Genomic DNA, 26,973 nt, shown 5'->3' on the forward strand with positions numbered 1-26,973 from the left:
CTTCCTTGGCTAGAAATCCTTTCTCGAGTTAATCGGCCACGGCGTACACCACTCGTGCTACCCTTCCTTATGACCACCTCCTTTTGGCAATCAAATGAGCAAGAAACACTGCGGGCTTCCGGCAGCTGGTTGTTCATGGACAAAACTTGCTCCATCGTGCTTTGTCTCGATGTTCACACACACACTTCAATCGCTTTGGAAAATTCCACGAAATTTTGGTATTTATATTTACAAAAGAATAAATAATTATTTTTAAATAAAATTTTGACAGTTTCTAATTTCTCTTGTATTTGCTTTTCAATTCATATGAAAACAGCAACTACAATGAATCATTTTATTAAAATATTTTTAAAAAGAACATACAGTTCCATGCAAAGAAATTGTTTATGCAGAATAATTTAAAAAACTGATCTACATAAAGGTAACGTGTAGTTGCATTATAAAAAGCGTGCATTTTCATATTTTAGGTGCATCGTTGCACTTATAAAGAAAAATTCTATTTTTTTCTATCTCCAGCTGTTTTAAGAATAAGCTTGCTCATTTGCGTGGAATACCTTTGAGATTTTAAAATGTTTGCAACACTTTTTTAAACAATATTTTATCTTTTTCAGTATATTTAAACTTGAAAAATATCAGAGATACTGGGCAGATAATAAACCATTACTCAACTTGATATACCTAAATATTTAAATAATTCCTTTTTTATACAAAGCATCAAATTCAGAGTTGGTGCTATAGCCAGAAAGACAGCAGAGCCAATAACGAGCTCGTTAATCTTTGAACCTCATACTCGAAATAAGCTGTCGCCTAGAACAGTAAACGGAATAACAAGAGTTTCCCAGATCGATGGATAGTAATGTAACTAAATCTTACACCACTGTCTATACACTTTCCTCTGACTACATTGGTACAAACTGCACGCGAAAGACGGTATATACTCGGGTTCGTGAATGTTTGTCCGTATCCTTATGGTACAGAGCAGCTCTATGTACAGGACTTAGCTCAAGGAGTTTGCTAGCGTTCCTGCTTGCATTTGCCTAACCGCGTTAACGGATCCTGATCCAAATATCAGACACCGCAGCTAAAAGAACACTGAACCGGGTACCTCGAGCAGATCGTGCCAAGAACTGCAACTACCTTTTGTGCCCTTCAATTTGTTCCACTAAACGAAGCTATTCGAAAATTTTCATATAAATATTGTACGTAGAACTTTCTTGAAATTTCATTTTTAAAATATTAAAGTTCTATTTCTTCTTCAATTAAAATTCTTCATTTTATTTTGTTGCCATATACCTCTATTTGAGTAATAGAGTCCATCTGAGCCAAGACACAAACATGATTGCCCCATAGATAGGGGGTAGGTCCAAAAACATTTTTTCGCATACCTTATTAGCACCAGGACAGTATTTGCTCTACTTTTTTTCATTTTTGTTTATTTCTAGTATTAATTAAGAACTAGGATTTTAGATTCCTAATATGGATGTCAGCTGACTTCTAATTTCCCCCTCCCCCTCAGTTACACTACTGACCTGAGTCACTAAAATTTACAATCCTTTCAGTTTTTTCTGAAATAGCCCAACATGCTGGCAATAAACGTGACTCATTTTGCTTGCAAAATATTAATTATAATAAATAACGTATACTTAATTTTTAAAATAACTACAAAGAAATTTCAAATTACGCAGAAGAAGATACAAATACATTGTTTACCCTAAAGTAGAGGGTAGTATAGAGAAAAATTTTTAGCATGACATTATCGTAATTCTATTTTTTATTTCAATTGCAGATGAGCGGAAAACGAACTAGAAGCTTCAAATGCGCGGTTCACCATCGTGACCGTGAGGTTTGCTCGGAAAACGATTTTCATCTACTCGTACACGAGCCTCCTCTATTCCGCAGGTATGTTTGACTACAATTTCATTTACCTTCATATATATATTTTTATTCTTCATAAAATTTTACATTTTTAAAAACGGAAGCAAACAACTTGACTTTAAACACAAAAATAAATCATTAAAAAAAAAAATTCATTAGTTATTCATAATTCATAAGCTCGAGAAATTTATTATACGTCCATAATTTAATTTGCAACAAATGCTACGCAATAGTTACAAACGTAGTACAAGAGGTTACTACCTTTCCATTAGCGAAAATTTATAATAATTTTTGTGAAAAGTTCATTAAATTTAAATTTTTTTTAAATGCAGAGAGAGTGTGGGTGAACACCCAAAAATCTTATCGTAGGATCCTTACGTAAGAACTTCAAAAAAAAGAGTAAGGAAAACTTTTAGTCCTTTCTAATTTATTTTGTAATTTTTAAGCTAGAAAGGAAGTCTTTAATTTGTGACAGCAATTTAAGGATCAACGGGAAACACAAGACAGGAATAGTACACCGATCGACGTACAGAGTGCTTTTTGGGAAAAATAATAAAACAAATCCTTTTTTTTTTTCCTACTTTTAAAATGGTTTCAGAAGCCAAATTGCAAAATCGGACTTTGTACGTCGCTGTACAATTATCCAAAGAATATTTTAGAAGAAGAATCATGAGAAAATATTGCTTCCTCGCCTCAAAATCTTTGAACTAGGAAATCGCTTTTGATCCTGCCAACATGACTGCCTGACTATCGCGCTGTCCTTGTCTTCCTATGCAGGCGAGACAAGGAGCGCCCGGAGTTTCTCAGTTTCCCCGCATGAGGCCACCAAGATCAATTCGGACTTGGGCCATCATTCCTGTTATCTTAAAGTTATACGACTGACGATGAGAGGTTTAACTAGAATAGAACCAGTAGTAATCTCCTATAATCTGTAAGATAATTCTACTACTGTAGGATGACAATTATCCTTGTTGACAAGGAGCACTATATTATGTAATTTACGCTGAATGCAACGGCAGCATTACGATCGATTACTTCGTACTTAATTTATAATACGGATTATCACCTTGAAATTATTTTATTTTCTTAAAAAGACTGCAATGTTTATTAAATTATAGTGCGAAGATTATTATCACCCCTGTAACTGTCACAGCCCAAATTATAATTTTATTTTGTATTTTACATTATTTTCATTTCCTAAATTTTACAAAAATTATTTTTCAAATATATAAAGCCTTTTTGTTCAAAAATTATATATTTAACTTTGGGTTAATATCCTTGTTTGGGTCACAATTGACTCAGGTTTCGCTGTTCGAGGGTTAATAAAAGAAATACTTAGCGATAAATTTTTACATTTATTTATCTTCACTCGTAAGTAATATAATTCTCAACGAAATATTCGACGAGATAAAAAGTTGACAGTCAATGAAAGCAGAAAAGGTAAAGAGCACGCGGTATTATGATGTTAAGGATAAAGTTATCTGTCGACGATGCTGGCGAATGAAAATGGTAAAAAGGATGGCGGGGGAAAAGTAGAAAAGTAGGTGAAACGATGGAAACGCACAAAAGAAAAGGTTCATTTTATTATTCCGCTGAAATATTCGACGACACTGACGACGAGGACCTTCTTACTGTATTTCTGTTCTGCATTTTATGCTTCGCATCGTTACCCATGCGAGGGAACCCCGAGAAAGTTCCGACGTACGACACGTGAAACACCAACGTCTTTCTGCTTCCTATTCGTCGTTCATACGGCCCTTCTTTTTCGTCCTCTTTTCCTAACCTCTTTCGTTCTACTCGTCACAGCAAGCAAATGCGTTTCCAGTCATTGCTTATAGAGATACGATTTCCTAGTCGGTCGAAAATTTCTCCACGGTTAGTCGCTGTTGCGAATTCCTTCGCTCAACATTCCCTCGAGTTTTACATTTGAAAAGAATTTTAGAAAGGAACAATTTGCACACGGGAGAAAAGAATGTTCGTCGAATAAGAAACTGTAAGGGTTTTATTAATTTTAACATTTCAACACCGGAATAAGATTTCTGGGACCAGGAGCTATCACCTTTCAGGGTTAATACGATAATTAATTAAATTTTGAAATTGATTTCATAATTCTAAAGAAAATTAAATAACACTTAACCGTGAAATAAAGAAGTAATAATAAAAAATAATTTCATTTAATACTTCGTGATATAGTAAATGGAAGAGTTGAAATGGGGCCCATGGGGAAAGTTGGGCCCAGGACTGTAATTCCTCTTATTATTAGATTTTCTCTTACATCTGATTTATTTATGCAATAAAACAACAGATCCCAGGAGATGTTTTCAGAAATAACATTACATATTTACATTATTTACTTATGTAACTATTTATATACAGTTGTGTAATGTTACACGCCTAATGTTAAGCCCGTAAATCTATAGATAAAATAGTGACAATGAAACGATAGGAGTTAAATTTCATATCTAGTTCATTACGAGTAAATCCCACTTCGGACACGAATGTTACACCCGGGAATGCCGCCGCAGGACATACTTAATCACTACATGGGATTAACAGGATACAAGAAAACGGTTTATTAACAACAATACAACGCGTATCAGAATTCTAAATAATACAGATATCACAATCTTCGTTCTCGACAGATGTCAAGAGAAGATTTTCCTTAATCACTAGTCGCGATCGTCCTTTAACGACTGCCGAAACGAGCGCTAGTTTCGTCGTCAGTTCGATCTTAATCTTCGAAGGACGGATATTTTGGCCGACGCGTTAGTCGGATACAGGGTCACTTTGACCCCTGAGAATGTCATTAAAATTAGACACGAAATTTCAAAATGATAATCTCAAAATGAGATCTTGGAGACCTGAAAAATTGTCCATTTCTCCAACCCCATCCACGAAAACATAATCAGACTCAATTGTAATCCTTTGCACTCGAAAGCGCTTTACCGTGTCGTTCCAACAATCAACTAAGTAATTGTAGATAGAATTTATGATCTAAAAGAACAAACATTTTACTGCATCAGTGCAACTGGCATCCTGGGTGCAAAGGGTTAATTAATTTTCGCCCAATAATCGCTAGTATCAAAAGGTGTATTAACAGGCTTTCGACAACATTATATAATGCAATAACGAATTAAACGGTTTCAAATTTTCATATGTAAACGCTAACTCTTTAAATATTAAATTAATATCAATTTTCACCATAATAACTTGGTATTAAGCAAATTATTAATAAAGTTTCAGCGATAAATTCACGATCGTAACCAAGGGCACACCGAAACGAAAGGGTTAATAATTGTTTTTCTTTCTTTCGTGGGTAACTCGATGAGATTAATAGGCGAGGATATGTATCAAACACGGAGAAGGCGCCAGGTCCTTCAAGCGTGATCGATACGACTTGTTTCTGGGTGCCGTTCATAAATAATTCATCGTATCGTCGGCACGAAGATCGAAAAGAGAAACAAAGAAAAATGAAAGCACGACGAGAGTGAGTCGGTGAATGAGTAGAATGAGTGGAGAAAGGGTGAGTAATGGAGAGAAAAAAGGATGCAAAAAAGGCGCGTGCATGATTAAAAAATGGAAGCGAAGACAGAGAAAACATGACAAGTAAAAATGATATGAACAGAAAATTGCTGACAAAAACAGAAATCTGAACACTGGTGTATATACGCAAAGATCAAAGGATAAAGGAATAAAGGGGAGATGATCAAATGCCTCAGCGAATAAGGTTTTTTGTTTATAATACAAACATTAACAGAAAACAATAGAGTTGAAGCATTTTAAAAACCATATTTTATAACAACAGTTTCTACAAAAACATTCAGTGCCTTAGAGTTTATTTTTGTTTGACAAGTAAAGCTATCTGGCAGGTACAAGTTTTCTGACTTTATATAAATAATACAATAAAGTTGGGGAATAATGCTTTTTGAAGATTGTTACATTTGAAGATTTAAAACAAAATTAAAACAAAACTATAAAACACTAGTGGAATGATAAAAGATTTGCAATTAATTTTATATACAGTCAAAAATAAATCAATGATATTTATATTTAGTTTGTTTATACACATGGAATACAAGTTTGTCACTAGTTGAATAATTATTTTCCTTAAAAATGTATAGATAGAAGAAGATCAATATTTTGGCCTTCAAGATCACTCAATCTTACGTTATTGGGCTTCTGTCTTTAGAAAATTTTCAAACAAGAAATTGCAACATGCTAAAAATTAATGGTGCATTCACAAAGATAAAGCAAAATCAAAATTTGGTAGAATAATAATTTAAAGATAGCTTGCCTAAACAGTTCCATATTTTTACTACAGTAGACTCTCGTTATATTGCCGCAGATGAGACTGTAAAATGGAAAATTTTTCAGACGTCCAAGCTTTCATTTAGAGAAGCAGAGGAGATAGAAGTGTATCATCTTCGTAGAGTATGATAATGTAAGAGTGGTACTAGCGTGATTAAAAATTCATGTGAAACTCAAATCACTCAGATGACAATATAACTAGACTCTACTGTAATACAGAAAATTAATGGCGCATTCACAAAGGTATGACAAAATTAAAGTGAACTGGGTAGAATAAGAAATTAAAGGCAGCTTGCTTAAAAGGTTTCATATTTCCACTGTAACTTTTCAATCAAATTTCAAATAGCTATGTTTTTTATAACATTTCTGTCTTATTTATTCCCATAGAATACTATGACAACAATTCAGAACAATTTGTATTTACAAATGGATACATAGGTGCAAACCTATGAAAAAGAATATAGGGGTAATATACAGGTAGATGTCCCTGTTGTAGAAGGTGTCACCGAATTATCCCCAGCCAATAATTAGCACCCTCTCTGACGACTCACCCCAGCGTCGTTGTGCATCGTTGTCGTTAAATGTTTTGTTGCAACCGTTGTGCTTTTATTGACGTGAGATGTATACTGTTCGAGCCGTAAAACAGTCGTATATTCTGCTGTCCTAGTACGGCTGAGTGCTTCTTGCAACTTGCTGCAGTATCCCAGCGATGATATTGTGTCCCATGATTCGTATAGTTGTGATCGAAAAAAATCTATGTGTCGTTGAATAGCTACTCTAACAGGAAGAGGATCCCAAAGGACTACTGTCGGACTTCAATTTTAACGGGTTTTTGTAACGTGATGTCGTACAGGTTCCTAATCACACGTATGGAATATTAATCGTAGACAATCGATAATTTCAAACGATGTGCTATGAATATGAAATATGAAGCTGAAAGTCATTAAAATTTATACTAAACGAGTTTGTCTATCGTTCTAGGTAGTATAGATTAGTTTACTTTTCTAGGCTCGGTGCTACTGAACAGTAGTATAATACAATCTGTTTACACCGGGTCAATAGATGCCTTGTAAATTAGTGGTACAAGTAACTAATCCATTTATTATATAGCAGTGTAAACTCGACCGTGGACGTGAGATAGTCAGAATTAGGTAAGAGGGTATGTTTGGATGGGTAGTTAGGAGAAGAGTCAACGGTCTTTGCCACATAGGATACGGGTACTCGTAAGATCATCAAACTCAAACTACTTGGTCACGGATAGCCTGCGGATGAGTGTTCTCTGGAGTTGGCACGTAAAGGAGAATAAGGATCAAAAGGGCTAATAAATTGATTAGACTTCATTGGACGATATTAGTATTTTCTTGAGGGAAGAATTCATCATTCTTAAAATACAAAAATACAAAAATATTAAAAATATAAATCAATAGAATATATAAATATACAAAAATAAAAATAAATAAATATACAATATATAACAAAGAAAATAAAATATAAATGTTAAAATACAAAAAAGTAGATCAGTTAGGTTAGAATACGGTAAAAGATAGGTTAGGTCAAAAGGGCTAATAAATTGATTAGTTCATTGGACGATATTAGTATTTTCTTGAGGGAAAAATTCATCACTCTTAAAATACAAAAATATAAAAAATGTTAGATAAATACATAAATAAATAAAGAATATAAATCAATAGATTATATAAATACACAATATATAACAAAGAAAATAAAATATAAATGTTAAAATACAAAAAAGTAGATACCATACATTACGTGATACAGTTAGGTTAGAAATTGGTAGAAGATAGGTTAGGTTATGCCAACCGTTGCAGATATCAGGTTACGCTAGTTGCTCAGAAAATCAGCTAAAAAATGTATTTTTAAGTTTGTCAATAAACTTTCTCGCTGAAGTGGAAAGCATAAAAATTCTCGAGCAAACTGTCAGCTGAAAGCATCGTGAAAAATTTTCCTCGATTAAGGTAGCGGTCGTTGACGAAAAGTGTACCCCGAACTTCGGTATTCTGTCCCTGGAGGCATTAAACTGCTAAATTTCTCTAAAGACATCGAGCCACTGTTCGTTATAAAGGAGAGGAGTCGTTCAAAATTCCATTAAAACTGTTTGAAGTTTTATTTTTCTTCGTCGAAAGCAGTGACCAAACACACGCGTCTCGGGCCACCGAACCGCGGGAAAAGAGACGGCGAGGAAAATGGCAAAGAATACACGGGGGAGATAAAAAACGTTGAAAAAAAAAAAATAAAATAAAAACAAGAATAGAGAAACGAGGCGAATCGAAGATAAAAATGTAACAAGGTACGTTTCACTCGCTCGTCCCTGCATCTCTATTTCTCCTTCTTCCTCTGTTTTCTTTCGATAGCATGAAATCTCAGCCGCTACCAAGGAGACATTCCTGTGCACACAAGATAAGAAGCGGTGGCAACCTGCAGGCAGGCTCTTTGCAAATAAAATATCGCTCGGGCGTCAAGCGGACAGAAGAGAGAGGAGATGAAAGAGCAGAGAAACGGGAGGGTGGCCGGACGGAAATATGACGAGACTATATTCCAGGCAGGTAGCGTGAGCACGCTTGGAATTCGACGCGAGTAGAGCCCTTAAGTCTCGTGCCATACTCCCCCACCCTTCCCTTTCTCGTCCGCGCTCCTGTTCTGTGGCTCAACGCCTCGACGTCTCGACGCCTCGTCGCGTCGCCTCGATGCCACGACCCCCCCCCCCCCTCCCCCCTCCCTCGTCGCTCACGGGGGAGGACCATGCAAATTTTCGCGGTGAGTCGAGAAAAGGTGTAAAAGTGGCTACACGGCACCCTCGGGACCTCGACTACTTCTGACATTGGAAAACTAAGAATGCTTTATCGCCGGCGATTCGTCCTGCTACGAGCAATCAGACGTACCCGTGAATTCAAGGTAACCTGAGCTCTCCGCCGACACGACGATGTGCAATGATTTGTCATGTGGACGTGTATGGAGCTACCGATAAAGCTTGAAATGGAAGCTTTCTTGAAAATATTATAGTTAAATCTATCATGTCTTGTGATTAATAGAAATTAATAATATTATTGATCGTCAAGTTTAAGAATTTATATAGAGTGAATTAAACAAGTAATTGCAAATCTAAAGGTGAAATAATTTATGCAAACGTGACATTTTTATTTTTAATTCTTTAACACAATTAACCAAATAATATCAAACACAAATTAAAATTTATAAGCTCATTGAAAAATAGAGGTATAACTTTATACATAGAAGTGATTATGGAAGTGATCTTTTCAAAACCATATTTCATTATAAAATTAAGGCATATGGTTAGGTTAGGTAACTTTCAAAATCTAATTTATTCTTTCATTTAGTTACAATGAAATTTTTAAAAAAATTAAGTGTTTATTTTCTAAATCGGTGAAGTTTGTATCGAATATCATATAATAATATCTCCTGAATATTTTTAATTAAATATTTCTTTTATTAATTATACACTGTTTAATTATGTTATAAAAATATGATTTTTAAAAAAACTACTTTTTATATCTAATATTATATTTACATAAATCCAAGATTTAAATGTAATTACAATATTATAAAGGGTAAATTTTTATTTTTTTTTTTAAGAAAATGCTTCATGGAATGCAGCACAGAAAAGAATTGAAAATTGATATCAATAAATAAAATTAAATAACTCAAGATCAATTATAGAGTATACACTTGTTTTTTAACTAAAATATATTTCCGTACAAACTGCCATGTAATTAAATTTCACCATGATTTTGGTTTAATTAAAATTGATTAGATGCAATAATTAAAATACAAGTATAACGAAACTTTCACCGGTTGCATGCAAATTTTTTAATTTCTCGCGAGTTACAAAATTTATATTTATAAAGCACGTATGAATAACAGCGTATCGTTTCGCATATTAAAACACACATACGAAGTTAAGCGGCGACGTATCTAACTACACCGTGTACAACAAAAATTGAAAAATATTTACTGTGATCATAAGTTAAAAGGAACGCAGCAGAGCAAACTTTTCAAGCAATTTAAATATTCGTTGGTCGTGATGCAGATTACCCCTGTTTAATCTCTTCGTTGAAAATTTTATACCTACATTATTTTGAAAGCAAATATGAAAGATTAATTAAAACAGAGTTGCTTAATAAAAATTGGTAATAAATAATGAATATTGAAATAATAACATTACATATAACTTAAAAAGAAAATAGTTATTCAGAAATAATTAAATGCAAAGTTATTGTAAATTATGCATTCATCATGCAAGCACTTTCTAAATTTAAATAATTGTCTTCAATTATTATACCACTATAAAATATTTAAAAGATTCACGAAAATGATTATTTTTTAATGTAAACAATTTACAAATTAGTATTTTATGTTTTAAAAGATACTTTAGTAAATTATTTATGCATTTGAAGTAATAAAATATTTTATAATACTAAAAATGATTTATAATAAATATATTAATGTAATTAAACATTTCAATTTTCATTTCTTTTATTAATTGATATTTTATATTTTCGAAGAAATTTGATATACTTGCACATATGGTTCAGAATAGAAATACCACGACAACTTAAAAGCAATGTATTTTAAGTAAGTTATATTTTTTGAAATTTTCACTGGGCTACATCTAGCGAGAGAAGTCGCAAAAAATTTCATAATTCTATTTCGCGAACATAAATTTTACAACTTTATGCAGATATCAATGATTCATAAAAATATTTCTAGAAATTTTTCTTCAATAAAATAACTGCACTGAAAATGTTTTAAAATTAAAAATTATGGAAATGATGCTAGTTTTCTTTAAAGTATTTGATATTTCCTTCAAAACAAATGTTAAATTTAATAAATACTTTAATTAAAACCAACAAAATACCATCGTTAACACTGTCAGCAATTATACATATAACTTCACTTCAGTTTCTTTATTTTTTCTTATTTTCAATATTCTGTTCTGGAAAATACACATTTGGTTTGTAATATTTCTTAAAATTAAATATTTTAATTTAATTTAAATTAAATCACCCGTGAATTACTATAAATATCATTTTTCTATAATGGTTTTATTATTGAACAACAACTTCCACATCTATCCTATTGGGCGCAAGAACTAAAAATCTCCCTTAATGTTTAAAAGTTAAATATTTCTGATATGTATCGAAGTTCCAAAACTGTTGAAAAATTAGATATTTCTTCTTTATACTCTCATTAACATATTGTTGCGCCGGGGAGTGGAGCTCGCACTTTCCATAGTCAATTAAGTTAACAAGGAGTAAACTAAACTGTCCATATTTCAAATACATAGGAGTTTTTCACAATAGGTCTGCACACGTCGGCTTCCCGATACATTCAGATATTCAAAAGACGCGCCCTTAAGCATCCGGTGACGTGTTTCCGCTCGAAACAAGGGATAGCTTCTCCTCATGATTCGTCGACAGCTTCGGACGGGGCAGTCGATGACTCTTTCGATACATCAAGAAGCGGTCAATACGTCGAATAAAATAAATCTTATCGTTAGTTTCAGCCCTCTAAAGACTATTACAGCGCATTATTGATAATTTGCTATTTAAAAGAATATTATATATATTATTAAACCAATATAAATAGCAATACAAAAAAATGATCAGAAAATTCTAATCTCTCATTGACTTATCTTGTTGGAAAGGAAAAATCATTTAAATCTTAATTTTTAAAGAAACTTTTCTCTTTTAAAGAGTAAAGTTCAAGATTGATTTAAAAAATTCGCCATAACTCCGTCAATTTTGAAGATACAACGCCGAGACTTGGAGGGTATATGTAGAAAATTATATAGAATCTCATCAAGATTCTTATTAAAAAAGAGGCTGAGCGTCCTGAGACCTTCCTCGCATCCAACAGTACATTTGTGATTGAAAGGGGGGAGTAAAGATCCTCAGCTTTTCGAATTCCATAATTTTCATTCAACGTCTATACGTTTCTTTCCCCGGCACGCGAGCAACGTTTTTAATCGCAGTTTCTCCGGAGCGTGCAGAAAGCGGAAAATTTCTCCGAGAAACACGGCTATTAAACGTAGATTCCTTTCTGCTATTCCGACCCTCGCTTCTAGACCCCTCGCGCACCGTTCCCTCGTTTCTCTGCCGCGGAAACGCTCATTTTCTACTTACCCTTGCTGCGAGCCTGACTTTCAGCACGGTACAGGGTGGCTATCTGCGTGGCCAGGTCGCGGGTATAAAACGTAATCCGCCAGGAAGCCGCGAAACAAAGATCCAGCCCCTTTTGCCGCGTTAAATTTTACTTAAGCTTGCACAGTTAATATGACTGATTTCATTTTTCCCGTTTATTTCCGCGCGAACGCCACGACGCTGGTTAGAATTTTTCCAAGCACGAGAAAGCCCTGCTCCGCTTCGTAATAAGGGACGATTTTCCGGCGTTCTTTCATCGGATTAAACCCCACCGCGAATCTGAGCCACGACGGTTTGCGATTAAAGAGGGCCTCTTAAGCACCATTTTATCGCCGGGACTACGAAAGTGATTTAAAATACTCGCAGAATTTATCAAAATTTTATTTCGTTTGTTAAACCCTTATTTTAGAATTGAATTTCGAGATGTCAGACTAAGATATACATACTATTTTTCATTTTAAATAAATACTTGCAGTAGAGCGTCAATTATCGAGCAGTAAATAAAGTTATGCTGTAGCGGTAAAAAAAAATGGAAAATTATAATATAGGGTAAAAAATAAATTTTCTTAATATCCTTGAATGGGTCTAAATAAATTAACCCTTAAATACCATAGTGGGATTAGATTTAATCCTTTCAAAATTTAAACTATAGTTTTCCTGCTTAAAATTAGGTAACAATATACGTTATTGAAAGAATTGTTAATTACTTTTAATGTGAGGAATATTCTAAGAAATACATAAAAATAAAAATTATAAAATACTCTTATTTATATATTAAAAATTAATATGAAATATGTACCGTATATTACATTTTTAAATCATGGTGTTATTAATATTATAAATTAATATCAACCATACAGTGTAATACAATATATTGAATATACAAAAATTTCAAAGTATTCAATAATTATATAGTTGTACAAAAATTTGATTGTGCAAATTGCAATATAAACTCAGCTTAAGATGATCTTTATATCATCGTTAACAATGAGATAAAGAAATGGCTTGCTTATCGCCTTACCGCTTTAAAGTGGGTCTTAAATGACCCGGCCTTTGTCATGCGAGGATTAACATTGGAGACGTTGAAAACGAGGAAAGAGACCGGCAAATTACAGACCGAGGACGACAATGCGGTTTCTGCTTCTTCGTAAACGCCTACAGTATTGCCTCGAAATAAGCAAGTGGTCTCGACTTCGAAATAAGCAAGTCGCTATCCCCTCTTCTTTGTTTGAAGTCGCCCGCAAAGTGAGAGGTACGAGAAATGAGTGAGAGGTCCATGAAAGCGCGAAGCCGATGTTTAGGGTAATAAATTTCACGCTCGACTGAGCAGTGACATCGGTTAGTAGAAGAAGGATGGAATATATGTATATATATTGCCGTTACCTCGGATCTCTCACTCGTTTCTCGCGTTCTCTATCGTCCCGTTTCGAGAACAAAGTCAAGCCGAATAGCTACCTCCCTCGAAATAAGCAACGGTTCGGTCCCGAGCCACTTGCTTATTTCGTGGCAATACTGTATTCCGTTTCCGCACGCATCAACTGTTGCTAAGGAGAACGCTAGAATGGTCATCCCAAAAACAAGATCTTCTTTGTGAATTTATTTTAAGAAAACAATTACTTACAATACCCTGTCACATTATGGGTACTTTCAATTTTAACTCTTATCCGGTCGAAATGAGTCCAGTGGACTCAAGCACCTGAATTTATATAATTCATTTAATCCTTAATAATCCGTGCATCTTTAGAATATTGTTAATTATTTGACATGAGTTCTGTGTATTCAGTGTACAGAGTAGTTCAGTAATTTCCCTGATTTAACTCTTATTTGGATAAATAGCTCCCGGGGGCCATTATTTCATTTAAGTACCATTTTACCGAATTAGTAAATGCAAACGAATTTGTTTTGAAAACTTCATCAAATATTATAACAGAAGATTATATAAATTTTCAGATAATTATATTAGCACGCTTTAATGTAAAGTCAATTTAAATATTTGCTGAAAATTGATGATTACATTGATGATTTCTCGCTTAATAATTTTTCCGTATAAAACCTTGCATGTCGTGTATTATGTACTTGAGTATGCGATATACTTAACAGTAATTTCATTATCATAAATATACCCAAGCCTGTTTCTATCAATTTTATACGATGTATAAATCCTTACATTCATTTAGCTTTTTAAGTGAACCGAGTACCTTAGCTTTATTAGCAATGTTAATTGTTTAATATCTTGGATCTCGTACGATTTTACAAGAGCATCTTAGAATCTCAGAATCTTAGAATATTAAAATTTGAAAATTAAAGAATTTTACAATTTTACAATTTTTAAATGTTAGATTTTAGAATCTTAAAATTTTAGAATGATGACGGGAACAGTAAACATCTTTTGGAGCATCAGGTCCATCCTGGCCCCTAATTATGCCTAATTACACCAATTATTACAAGTAATAATTAAAAATTTTCTATTATACAATTTCTCGTCGATATCAAAATTTCATGTGGTTCGTTCCAATTTCTTTTGTAATAAGCTCCATGAACGAAGTGAATGTACGATCTGTTAATTGAATTCGCTAACACAAAGAATTACATAGTACATACAAAGTACGGGTGCAAAAGTTTGCTTTCCTCGCGAATGCCGTCAGATTTTTCAAGCTTCCTTTTCACACTGCTTCCTGCACTTTGTAGAAATAACGAGCCGGTCGATACAAAGGAAGAAAGGGAACCTCAGATGAAATTCCCCTCTCTTTGATACTCTGTTAGCAAAACGCCGAGATTTCTGCTGAAAGAGATCCGCGATGCCTTTGAACTGCTCCGTTTGATCGTCATTTATTATTCTGCTTATTACTGGCCACCCAAATGTCTAGTTGATATAAACGGACTTTTCCTTGCAAACCAATAAGGTACTTTACGATTTTTCACAGTTTACGCAAATTATCGAATCATCCTAAATTGCAAAGGTTTCAAAAGAAACAGTCACTCAATTTTTTTTCAATATCATGTTTATTCAATAAAAACTGTTATTCACAATACATGCAAACATTATTTTACAATAAGTGTATCAAAACTGACCTTACTTTCGAACGATCTTGCGCTTAACATAATTTAGGGTAACTCGGTGTAATATGCCACAATTAACTTTGAAACGTGATATGTTGCAAATATAAGTAATTACAGGGGAAAGGATAAAACTATATAATATGATTAATTATGTTTATTGATTAATAATTAGAGATGTCTAACTCTTATAGTTTAATAATGAAACTAAAAGTTCAAAAGGATTTGAAAGTGACATTTTACCCAAATATGCCAAAGTTAACTTTGAAACGTGATATGTCGCAAATATAAGTAGTTACAGGGGAAAGGATAAAACTATATAATATGATTAATTGTGTTTATTGACTAATAATTAGAGATGTCTAACTCTTATAGTTTAATAATAAAACTAAAAGTTCAAAAGGATTTGAAAGTGACATTTTACCCAAATATGCCAAAGTTAACTTTGAAACGTGATATGTCGCAAATATAAGTAATTACAGGAGAAAGGATAAAACTATATAATAATATGATTAATTATGTTTATTGACTAATAATTAGAGATGTCTAACTTATATAGTTTAATAATGAAACTAAAAGTTCAAAAGGATTTGAAAGTGGCATTTTACCCAAGTAGTGGGGCAATATGCCATGCGATATGGGGTAATATGCCTTAAGTCCTAGATCAGGAATTAATGATTAGAAATTAATGAAAATCAACAATACTGTAAATTAGTTATGATATTGATAATCAAAAATCTCCGAAATCAATGAAACGTATAAATATTGGAAAAATAATAATTATTTATTACAAAGTAAACAATCCTCACAATTTTCAGATAGGATTCACTCTTCATAGACCTATATTTTACAACTATTTTTAAACTATTCTGCATTTAAATGTACGATATGGTATGCTGTAATCTTATGAAGTTGCTATATTGTAATATTATACACAGATCGTAAGTTGCCGTCGAATCAAATTCGTTGTCCTGCCTCCAGTCACACATTAATTTTATTGGCCGAGACCCTCATGTTCACAAATCTATCGTGTGATAAACGTCACCGAAGACACACATTGAAACCACATGAGATGAAGCGACAGCGAGCGAAAATTCGAACGCATTGTATTAAGAAAACAGGAAAGTTTTTACAATTTCCATAAATTTTGCATGATAATAATTGTTGCCAAGAACAAGTATTATAAGGAATCCATTAATGCCCAGAAGAAATCGCATGTTTATATAGTTTAATGTGCCTCCAGTAAATATGGAAATTGTACGTCTATGCAGTGTGACCGATGACGCCTCAAGATTAGGGATCCTGGAAGGGGTTAGGTGAAGCAAGTGACCCAGTCCACTTACCCCTATATCGTTCAGTTTGCAGGGGCTCGGAAACTTACGATCTCTGCATAAGTTGAGCCTCTTTCATCATCTTTACTCTTTTTTTAATTTTCTTCTGACCCACAAATACGATTTGAATATTTTTTAAGCATAGTTCTGAGAAGAAAGAACAATTACTATATTGCATGAGACAGAGAAATATCATACATTCAATATGCCATTTGTGGCATATCATACCAACAAATATGTGGCATTTTACGACTATAAAAAAAGTAAAACTTCGTCTGAAACCACGTAGATCAGTGAATGTTTGAGGAGTTATGCAATTCATTTATTAGTGTATTTTATTATCATCTATTAATTAATTTCGTTAGTATTCGCACAAGTGAATAATATGCATTCAACTTAGAGCATAGAATTACACCAAGATGATAGTTTTATGACTTATTAGGATTAGTTGAAAATAAACGAAAATAAAAGTAAATTTTTATTGTCGTGTAGGCGGTTGCATTAAACTAAACGAAATAAACACGTAATTATCGTCGTCTCTGAATTAAATAAGAAATTATCGAAAGGTGGCATATTTACACCGAGTTACCCTACAGCGACACACAGGCGAATCAACAGAATTTTATGGACAAAAATAGTCGTTTTAAATTCCAATACACATTTTTTTAGTGTTTGTACTCTTTTTCTATTCGGCACAGAGGTTAGAAAATAGTGTTGAGTAAAAATTTGATCAACGATTGACGATTAAATTCCTACTTTAATCGTTAATCACAAGGAGCGATTAATTAGTTTTTAATTGTTAATTGCGATTAATGATTGCACGCGTCTCAATTTTAACCGTTAATCGTATAATTCATTCACGATTAACTGCCGAAATATTTTTGCAGTGAAATTAGTATACGGTAGTAGGTACTAATATTGATCGAGATGCAAGTAGACAATACCTATTACAAATAAATCTTTAAATTACACATTTTTCGCAATATACTAGAAATATTGAAGAAAAGAGGAAAGTGACGATCATAGTAAACATGATTATTTTTCTCAAACTTTTTATGACTACAACTTTGATAACTAAATAAAAAATCTATATATTGCTACATTTATACATAAAATTGTATTGTATTTAAATTAGATTATTAAATTATTAACACAAAAATGAAATTATGGACTCAAATATGAAAAACAAAATGTAATAATCATATTAAATCGAATTTTAATTAAATAGTAATTAAAAACCACCAATTCATTATTAATTTTCTTTGATCGACGATTGACGATTAGTTTCATCAAACAATTAAATTAACTGCTGATTTTTCGACGATTAATTTTCTTTAATCAACGATTGACGATTAATCGAAGATTTATTTTTTGAATAGTAAACATCAATCAGTCAATCAAATTAAAAATTTTAATCGATTACTGCCTAACATTGCTAACTTGTAGAAATTGATTTTCAGAGTGACACCCAAGCGAACCATTTTAATCATTTTACAAGCTGCAGTTCGAACAATGCACCAACGATCTCGTTAATTCCGTAGCCGTGGAAAAAGTTGTAAAGTCTCTATTTTCCTTTCTCTCTCACTTACAAACTCTCTCTTACGGGATGCTTATGTCTCGAAATACAAATCCGACGAAACTCGAGCCGGTCACGTAGAATCTCGAAGTTAATAAAGGACATAAAGGAGCTGTTGTAAACTACTGGCTCGTGAAAAACACTTAGGCGCACACCAGTCGGCAGGCATTAAGACCGGGCACACCTGGTCAGGTACGAAACAGCCACCACTAAACGGAGCGAGGAAAATTGCAAGGAGCACGTTTTCACAGGTACCGCACCGGTGGTCCGAACGATTCTTCACTTTTCCAGATGCGACTGTCTCCTCGGAACCTGTCGATAAGTACCTGCGACGCTGTCCACGCGAAAATCACCTCCGTCATTCTCGCGTTTATTCGCTTTCGAATCACACTAATTTTATGAGAATAAATAATTAGAGACTAAAAATTGATTATTTAAAAATTTAATTAAACGCCTTGAAAAATGATACGAATTTTCGGACGGCGGACCATGGAGAGAGCCCCAATTGTAATTTAATTCCATATTTCAACAGGGGGTCAATTTATGCCAAATCGATAGATAAACATTTTTTTAATAAAAAAAATTATTTTCACACGCGGAATTATATGAAAACACTCTAACTCTGTAATGCAATAAAATAATACAGTGCTCAAGCAGTCGAACGAATTACCGTGTTTTTACACATTATTTCAAGGCAACCGATTAACAGTCCTAGTCGTTGAATTTATTTGTGGAAACATCGGTGTTAAATTGGACGTTGAGTGGTTCGAGTTCGTAACGATGGATAATCGACGTTTGCGAATAAATTCCGAAGGCGAAATAACGAGGGAAGATTTACACGGTACGTCAAGAGAAACGCGCATCGTTGTCCCGAGTGCATTATTACTGAATATTTACTTCGAACGCTTTTTCGATCGTTATTTACAAAAGTTCCTGAATTACAATGTAGCACAATGCGCAAAGTTTCAAGTTAAAATTTACAACATGTATAATCAGACACTTCAGACAATGTAACGATTTACATAAAAGATACACGTACACTGTGACACACAAATTGCTTCAACGCACATTGTCGTTTTCGAGGCACATTTTGTAGAATTTATAACATTTCTAATATTTCAATCACTTGCACGAGCCACAAAATCCGTTTTGTGAGGTACGAGAAAGCCTCCCGTGAGAAAATTGAAAGAACAAACTCAGAAGAGAAGAATCACAATACGAACCGCCAGACGGCTGGCGAGAGAGTGCTGGAAAATCGTCGAGGAGAGTCTGCTCGGTGGTACGGTGGTGACTCGAGCGCGGTGATTGGTCGCCGCTCGCCCCCCACGAGAACCGGCCTCTGGTGCCGGCCAATAGGCGCGCGCGTTACCTCTCCACGAAGCGAGACCGCGTGTGCACCCACGCAGGGTGGCTCGTGGCTCGAAGCTCGCGGTAGTCACTCAGTCAGTCACTCAGTAGGCCTGCGGTGCGCTATGAGGTGGGATCTGTGAACAAACAAACCGCGAGTTTTTATTTACACCCGTTGTCGCGGGATTTATCTCGCTGCCCCACGCTATTCTCCGTAATAATCTTTAATTGATGATCGATACGCTCGCGTCCTTCGAGTCGGTCCTCGCTACACACCTCGCACAGTGCATACGAATCACGACGCGGTAGGCCTCGGATAAATTCTGTCGAAGCTCGTGTCTTCGAAGTTTTCACGTATGCCCTCGCGTGTCCCGAGCATTCTCGTTTCGCGGCATTCGCAACGAGCCCGACTCGTCGCCTCGTTACTCTGTTTCCATCGATCGTGACCGACACTCGTCGTTTTGTGCACGCGACGGCGTTCCCTCAAAGTGCGTGCTACCAAGGTGATCGTGATACCGCACAAGACAATGTGCGTGACAGCAACGCCACTTAGCGCGACGAAAATACTAAAGGATAGTGCGAGGTATCCGGCGAGAACTAGCATCGCGACCAGTGTACAGGTGCAAGGATTTACAGGAGGCACAAACAATGCCGGTGACACGGACAGGCCCCAGCACACGTCGATCATGTAAATACCATTTGTATCTAATCTTTTTTAAACGAAACACGGTAAGGTCGATAAGTACGAATGCAAGGACGCGGGACAATAGACACAGCGTGTATCGACCTACACGTGCTCGTGTTTCTCTTTCGCGTTATACCTTGAAACTTATATTTGTGATTTTTATTTTGCCCACGTGGTTATTGGGATTTTCGTACGCGTCGAGACGCTTAAATTTTCCTCTCCTCGACACCGTTGACGGAGATATTATCTACGAGCTACCCGCGGCATCTTTCAACTAACAGAAATATTATTTTAAAAAATGTGGATGTAACGATGTCGCTACCATCCAACGATTAAGTATACTTTGATCTTTCACGCGGACATTTTTCTTTCTCTCGCTTCGCACTTTATAATTGGACCGACTTTTATGACAACTCGTTTGTAAATTTGCCGATGGGATATATTTTCTGACGTTGAAACGGTCAACGGGATAGAATACGCGAGCCAGTAGATGGACGATCGTAGATTAATTGAAAACTAGATTTTTAATCTATGCAATTTTTCTTATTTTGTAAGAAAAACATTTATTGTTTTATAAAAGTAATATTTTTTATGAAACTGTGTTTCATACGCGAAGAATATTTTTTAGTGTTAGGTTATGTTGTTACTAGTTGTAGAGTTTAGAAGTAAACTTGTGCTTGGACGTAAAGAAACAGCATGTTTTGGCGTACTGCAAAAAGGTATACCTATAATATATGGTTGTATTAACAATATTAGAAATTTATAAATAAACGTATAAATTAGTTCTATCGTCCATCTACTGATAATACAACCTATGAGTACAATTTTCATTTTATGCTTCATTAAATTAATTTCTTTATATGCTATTAATTTTCTTTAATTTATACATTTTTACGTACAAAGCTTTTGATTATAAAATAAAAACTTGATATAAACTTCGGAATCAGCTAAGCTGGTCTGTTTACTCCGTGCATCGATGAAATGCTCTCGGTTGGGGAGAGGACAGTGTAGCGCGGCTTCTGAAATTCTCTCAGCTGGCTACGTTTCAACGCATTCGATCTGTCGGCACCATCTGTCGAACGAGAAACGAGCTTTTTTTCTCGGAGACTAGGAAAATCGAGACGGTACGAAAAAGGCGTGCGCCGACTCCTTTTTTCGTTACCTTCCCACCTCTGCCCGTTTTCCACGTTGCGTCGGTGTATCGTTCCATTAGTTTCGTGTTAATGCAAACTCATCCTACAAAGCGAACCCCACGCGCCTCTGGTGACGATGAAAATCGCCTTAGCATTGTTCACCTATGCGTTCACTTTTCCCTGCGTGTCGCTAGCGCCACGAAACACGCGACTCTCTTCTCCTTACGACTCTATTCACCGAAAGCTAACCGAGAAGATAAAAAATTAAATTTTTCGACAACCATGGATTAAATCGTCCCCGATAAGTTCCCGTTATCGAATTTTTCAGCGACAGCTAAATTCCACGCTTCGTCCTTCTTTTTGCGCGGCTTTTAAAAACGGAAATCTAACCTCAACGAGTCCCGAGCGCGCGGGATTAACATCGTTCGCGGAAAAAACTTGGAACGAAAATTTGAAAAGTAAACGGCACGTTTTCATGAACAAATGAATTCTGGAAAAAGTAAACCGCGTAACATTGCGTAAGCTTCATTATTTATTTCGTGCCGGTGTAGAATAATAAAAATAAATCCATTTTTCCATTCAACTTGTATTTCATTACTGTTTGATACGAAGCATGTAACGGAAAACGCTATGTTTCATTGAATTGCACGCGTACAGTACAATAGTATTGTAGAGTTATTGTGCGGTATGATTACGCAGAATAGCATTACAAATGACGCTTTATCGCGAGGATGGCTATCGAGGCAAGAACCGGATAATAGAAAATCTGTTTAACCCTCGGACGGCGGACCATGAAGAGAGCCACAATTTTAATTTAATTTTGTATTTTATATTATCTTTATTTTCTAAATTTTACGCTGTATCTTTAAAAACTATTCTTCTAATATTTACATGAAATACCGCCTTAATACTTTTATGGCGCAATTCATTACCATATCGTTACCTGATCTATTATATACTAATAATTAGTTATAGAAAATTTAGTTACATTCAAGTACCAGTTATTACTAGTTGCATTTTAAGTAAGTACCTAGTTATTAACTAGTTATTTAAGTTGTTCGAAAGTAACTAAAGGAACTAATTATTCGAAAATAATTGGAACAAATTACTTCCGAACTTCCGTTTATTAGAAAATAAAATAATTAACAAAATGAAATGCTTAATTCCCAAGTAATATTGATTTACGTTTTGCAAATATCAGTTGAATCACTTGGATAAAAAAATCCATGACTCACCTGACCTAACTGAAAAACATTGTTTTCTTTGAGTATTCTACCACGCCAGGAATAAAACAGTCTAATGTATAATATAGTTACAAAAATAATTTTTGAAGGAATAGTATAAAATATAGGAAATTAAATTAAATTAAAATTGCGGCTCTCTCCCTGGTCCGCCGTCTTGGGGCTCTCTCTATGGTCAACTATTCGACGATTAATTATTTTTCCCCCATCTCTACTAATAACAATTCAAAACTTAATAATTCTGCAATATACACGAGTTCAAATTTAAAACATGGTTTTATTAATAATCTACTGTTAGCTATAAAAAAGAATTAAAAATCGCAAAAGTAAAAAATTCCACAACACATGACCATTAAGGTGTTAAGCCTGGTGTATACGTTCCGGTCGATCTGACCCAACCAATTTGACCGCCCGGTCAGACCCGACTGTTACCTGTACACTGGGCTTAAGGAGGTTTCTCGCGTCTGGAGGTTTATTTGGCTTTTCAAGTATCCTGTATCTGCCCGGATACCCGGCTATGTGAACCTGGCACCTGACTTTCAAAAAATTAACTTTTTTTTTTCATAAAACGGTAGTATATCGTTTGTAGTTGATTGTAGTAAAAATATTTTCGTTTGTAGTTGCATCAATTAATAAATAAACAAAATTGAAAAATTGACCAGCACCCGACATTGAGATATTTCAAATCGGTTTTTTGCATATGATAGAGAATCGTTTGTAGTTGATTGTAGTGATTTTTTCATCGGTGCCAGGTTCACATAGCTCGGATACCCGGTCCTATTTTATCGCGTTTTGTAAAATAGGAAATAAACTGCAATGATCTGTTTAGTATTCGTTCGAAACTTTACCAGCAACGAGTTCGATAGGTAACGATGTCGTCTTTGATAAGCGAATTGAGAAATTTTCGTTTGAAATGGTAGCAGGTATAAGTGTGTTACATTTGTCGAGGATGATGAGAAAATTGTTATGGCTGTATAGTAATACTGGTTTGCGTCGCTGAACGGTTGAAGGCTTGCACGAGGAGACACGAAGCCGGTATAACGAGCAACTTTTTTGTTGCTTGTGTGTTTTCGTTTTCATTCGGGATAAATAGGCGAATCCTTCGTGCAAGTGGTTGTCCAGCGATCGTCCCGACTCTATTTATTTTTCCGTTCAGCTACAGCTGGGACAATGGGATTATAACGAACGCCGCTGACTGCATGCTTTCTCTCTTTCTGCATCTTACGAAAAGAAAACGAGATTACGCCGCTCTCATGAAAACTTCGCTATGGATTTCTATCCTGTAATCATTTTTTACTGCGCGCCTTATGAACGGTCTTATGCAAATTTGACGTCCTCAATTGTGGGATTTTTTCTTATACCTGCTCGTTAATTTGTAAATTGTTAGAAAACATACAGGGTCCTTGTATTTTATATAAGAATATATATACTTTTTTTTATTGATAAAATTTTTTTTATGAAATGAAGATTGTAAATATATATTCAGAGATTAAATGTTATTCAATTTTAATGATATCTAGTTTTTTTTTTTAATTAAATTGAATTTAAAGAGTATAAAGCACTGGATTAATGAAATTTAGAATTTGTTTAGTAATATTGCATTGAAAATAATGCACAATTAATTGTGTACTATAAAATGTTACATAGATGCATATTAGAATCTAGAATATTATATACATGAAAGTTTATTGACTTGCTAGAGAACAGTCATAAAATATATTTATTTGCTATTGATAGAAGTAAATTCTATTTTTGTACATTTTGTATACAAAAATTTAGGACAAATTTATAGTGAATTGTAATTGAAGTGAATTGAAGTTAGTATAAACAGATATTTCAAAAGGAAGATGATTAAAACATTTTATTGATGTTTTGAAACAATTTTTAACGTATTATTGTTCATGTATGCTTCCATAAGTATACATATAAAACAAATTGAAAGAGATCGAATATTTTATTACTGTGTTATAATTGAAATAAAAAAATATTGCTCGATTGGGAATTGTTATAAATGTAGGAAGTATTGTATTTCAGAGTGTAATACATCAATTAAAAACAGAATGATTGGAGTAAACAATGCCTGCACTAATTAATTGCTCGTTCGAACGTAATGAAACAACACCTAATAATGAATAGAATGAATTGAACATTACCAGTGTCCTGGTGGCTATCAAATTATGCTACACATCAGTGTAATTTATGTTGTATCAAGGAATAAGGGAAATAAGAATATTATTGCAAGTTATGTTAGTATAAAAGTTCGAATAACAACACAGAAAATTAAAATACGTATAATAGGGATTTTCACAATTTCTTTTTTAATGTTACTGTCAATTAATTGGAATGACTTCTGGATACATAAAAGCATGAAATTATTCGTGAAATTATTTTTATAACATGTATGAAACTTTGTTATAAAATATTTTTTATTGTTATAATTAGCTTGAAATTGTACTTAATGTTCAGTTTTATATTATACATTCGATAAAAAAATAGTTTTTAATTCTATTTTTCATTTTTCATTTTTATTGGAAAGATTAATGAAATGAAGGTTCAGTTTATCAAATTTTATTTTAATTTAAGTTTCATATTCCAATTTAAAATGGGCATTTAAAAATGATCTAAGTATTAAAAATCTTATTAAAATTTCTAATTGTAACAATTTTCTATTATTTTCTCATTTATTGAAAGTGTTGCATAAGTGCAAATTAATTGAAAACATCATACCTAAAATAAAATTTACAGAAACGGATAGAATAAGCTAGAGTCAAATTGGGTATACACAGGAAATTAGTGTTCTCCAGGTATCAGTGATCAGCTTTCGGTGTATTTTACGATAATATTGTTAGGAAATGATAGAGTTGTTGACAGCCGTTAGACACTAATAATCTATTACGTTTATGCGCGTCGATTTGTCGTTTACCAACCGATCCATTTCGTATCGGACAATACGTTATTATCGGCACAACATGCAAAACATGTCAGAAATTATTGCGGTGACCTAAATCTACCGGTAAATCATCGACATTTCGGTCGGTATAAAATCCACTCGCCCACGCATTGCGGCACTCGTAAATAATTACGTCGAATTTCGACTAAACATTCAGGATTTACCTGCATAATAATAATAATAGTATTTCAGCGATTTAGTTGCTGAAGTATGCTTTATGTTATTTTTTTATACCATATGCAGTGTTGTGGGAGGTCTTTTTCAATTTTGAACCGCTGTAAATTAATTAATAATAATAGTTTGGAGAAATTTCAAAGGAAAAATTAGAAGTATGAAAATATTTTGGAAAGCTTGAAAATTATATATTTTATTAAATACCTTAAAAGAACATTAATATGTAGTGGAAAACTAAAAATGCATGAAACAGTAGTTGCAATTATTTAAAAATATTACCAAACAGTAGAGGAGATTTTATCGATAAATGATTAAACAATTCATACAATGTATATTTATTGGTGTTGAAAATTACAGATGTAGATACACTAATTTCAACTGTAATAATTTAATATATTCCCAACTAGAGGCTGAACTTTACTTTGGGGCAGAAAATTCATTGTTGTTTATATATTTGAATAGTATTTAAGAGGAAGAATTTTAAAAAAATTACAGGTTTTAACTTTAGGAATGCATCCATTTGAAAGTTACGTTTATGTAAAGTTGGGCGTTTGAAGTTATTTTGAAATAACAAAGAATTTCATTAGAATAATAAGTTTTAGAGGAACAGAAGAAAACTTTGAATGTGAAAATAATTTGAAATACAAGTTTGCAATTAAAATTGAGGCTTTCTCCATGGTCCGCCATTCGAGAAATTAAATATGAATAATTTTCGGACGGATAGATTCTTAAAGTTAAACTTTTTATTTTTGAGTTGTTTTCGTCGAATATTTTTAAAGTGTAAACAAAATCAACAATTTTGTGCCCCAAAGTAAAGTTCAACTCAACTAGAAATTATATCAAATGCATTTATTATGCGCTTGCAAGATTATCTGTTCGTAATAATAATTTTTATCACCACTAAAAATTTCACTACGTGATAGGTATTCATGAGTTTGAAAATTGAATATACATCATTCGTACGAGTACATGTATTTACTTGGTAGTAAGTTCAGTTGTAGTCTGTAACTTCAAAGAAAACTTTATCCAGTTGGGAATAAGAGGGGAAGAACGAGAAAGAGAAAATTATTTTCCGGAAAATTTTAGACTTGTCATTTTGTACATTTATCGTAGCACT

At 33.8% G+C, this 26,973-nt stretch overlaps 1 protein-coding gene across 1 annotated transcript in view; it reads left to right on the plus strand.

Moving 5' to 3' along the window:
• LOC114879405 (protein rhomboid) overlaps positions 1-26,973 on the plus strand; it is a 500,898-nt gene that overhangs the window by 349,489 nt on the left and 124,436 nt on the right. The window contains exon 5 of the mRNA XM_046286803.1: positions 1,787-1,899. Coding sequence (XP_046142759.1) covers positions 1,787-1,899 — 113 coding nt within the window. The remainder of the gene's footprint in view (positions 1-1,786; positions 1,900-26,973) is intronic.

The sequence above is a fragment of the Osmia bicornis genome, chromosome 8, assembly GCF_907164935.1.
Source record: "Osmia bicornis bicornis chromosome 8, iOsmBic2.1, whole genome shotgun sequence".
Taxonomy (NCBI): domain Eukaryota; kingdom Metazoa; phylum Arthropoda; class Insecta; order Hymenoptera; family Megachilidae; genus Osmia; species Osmia bicornis.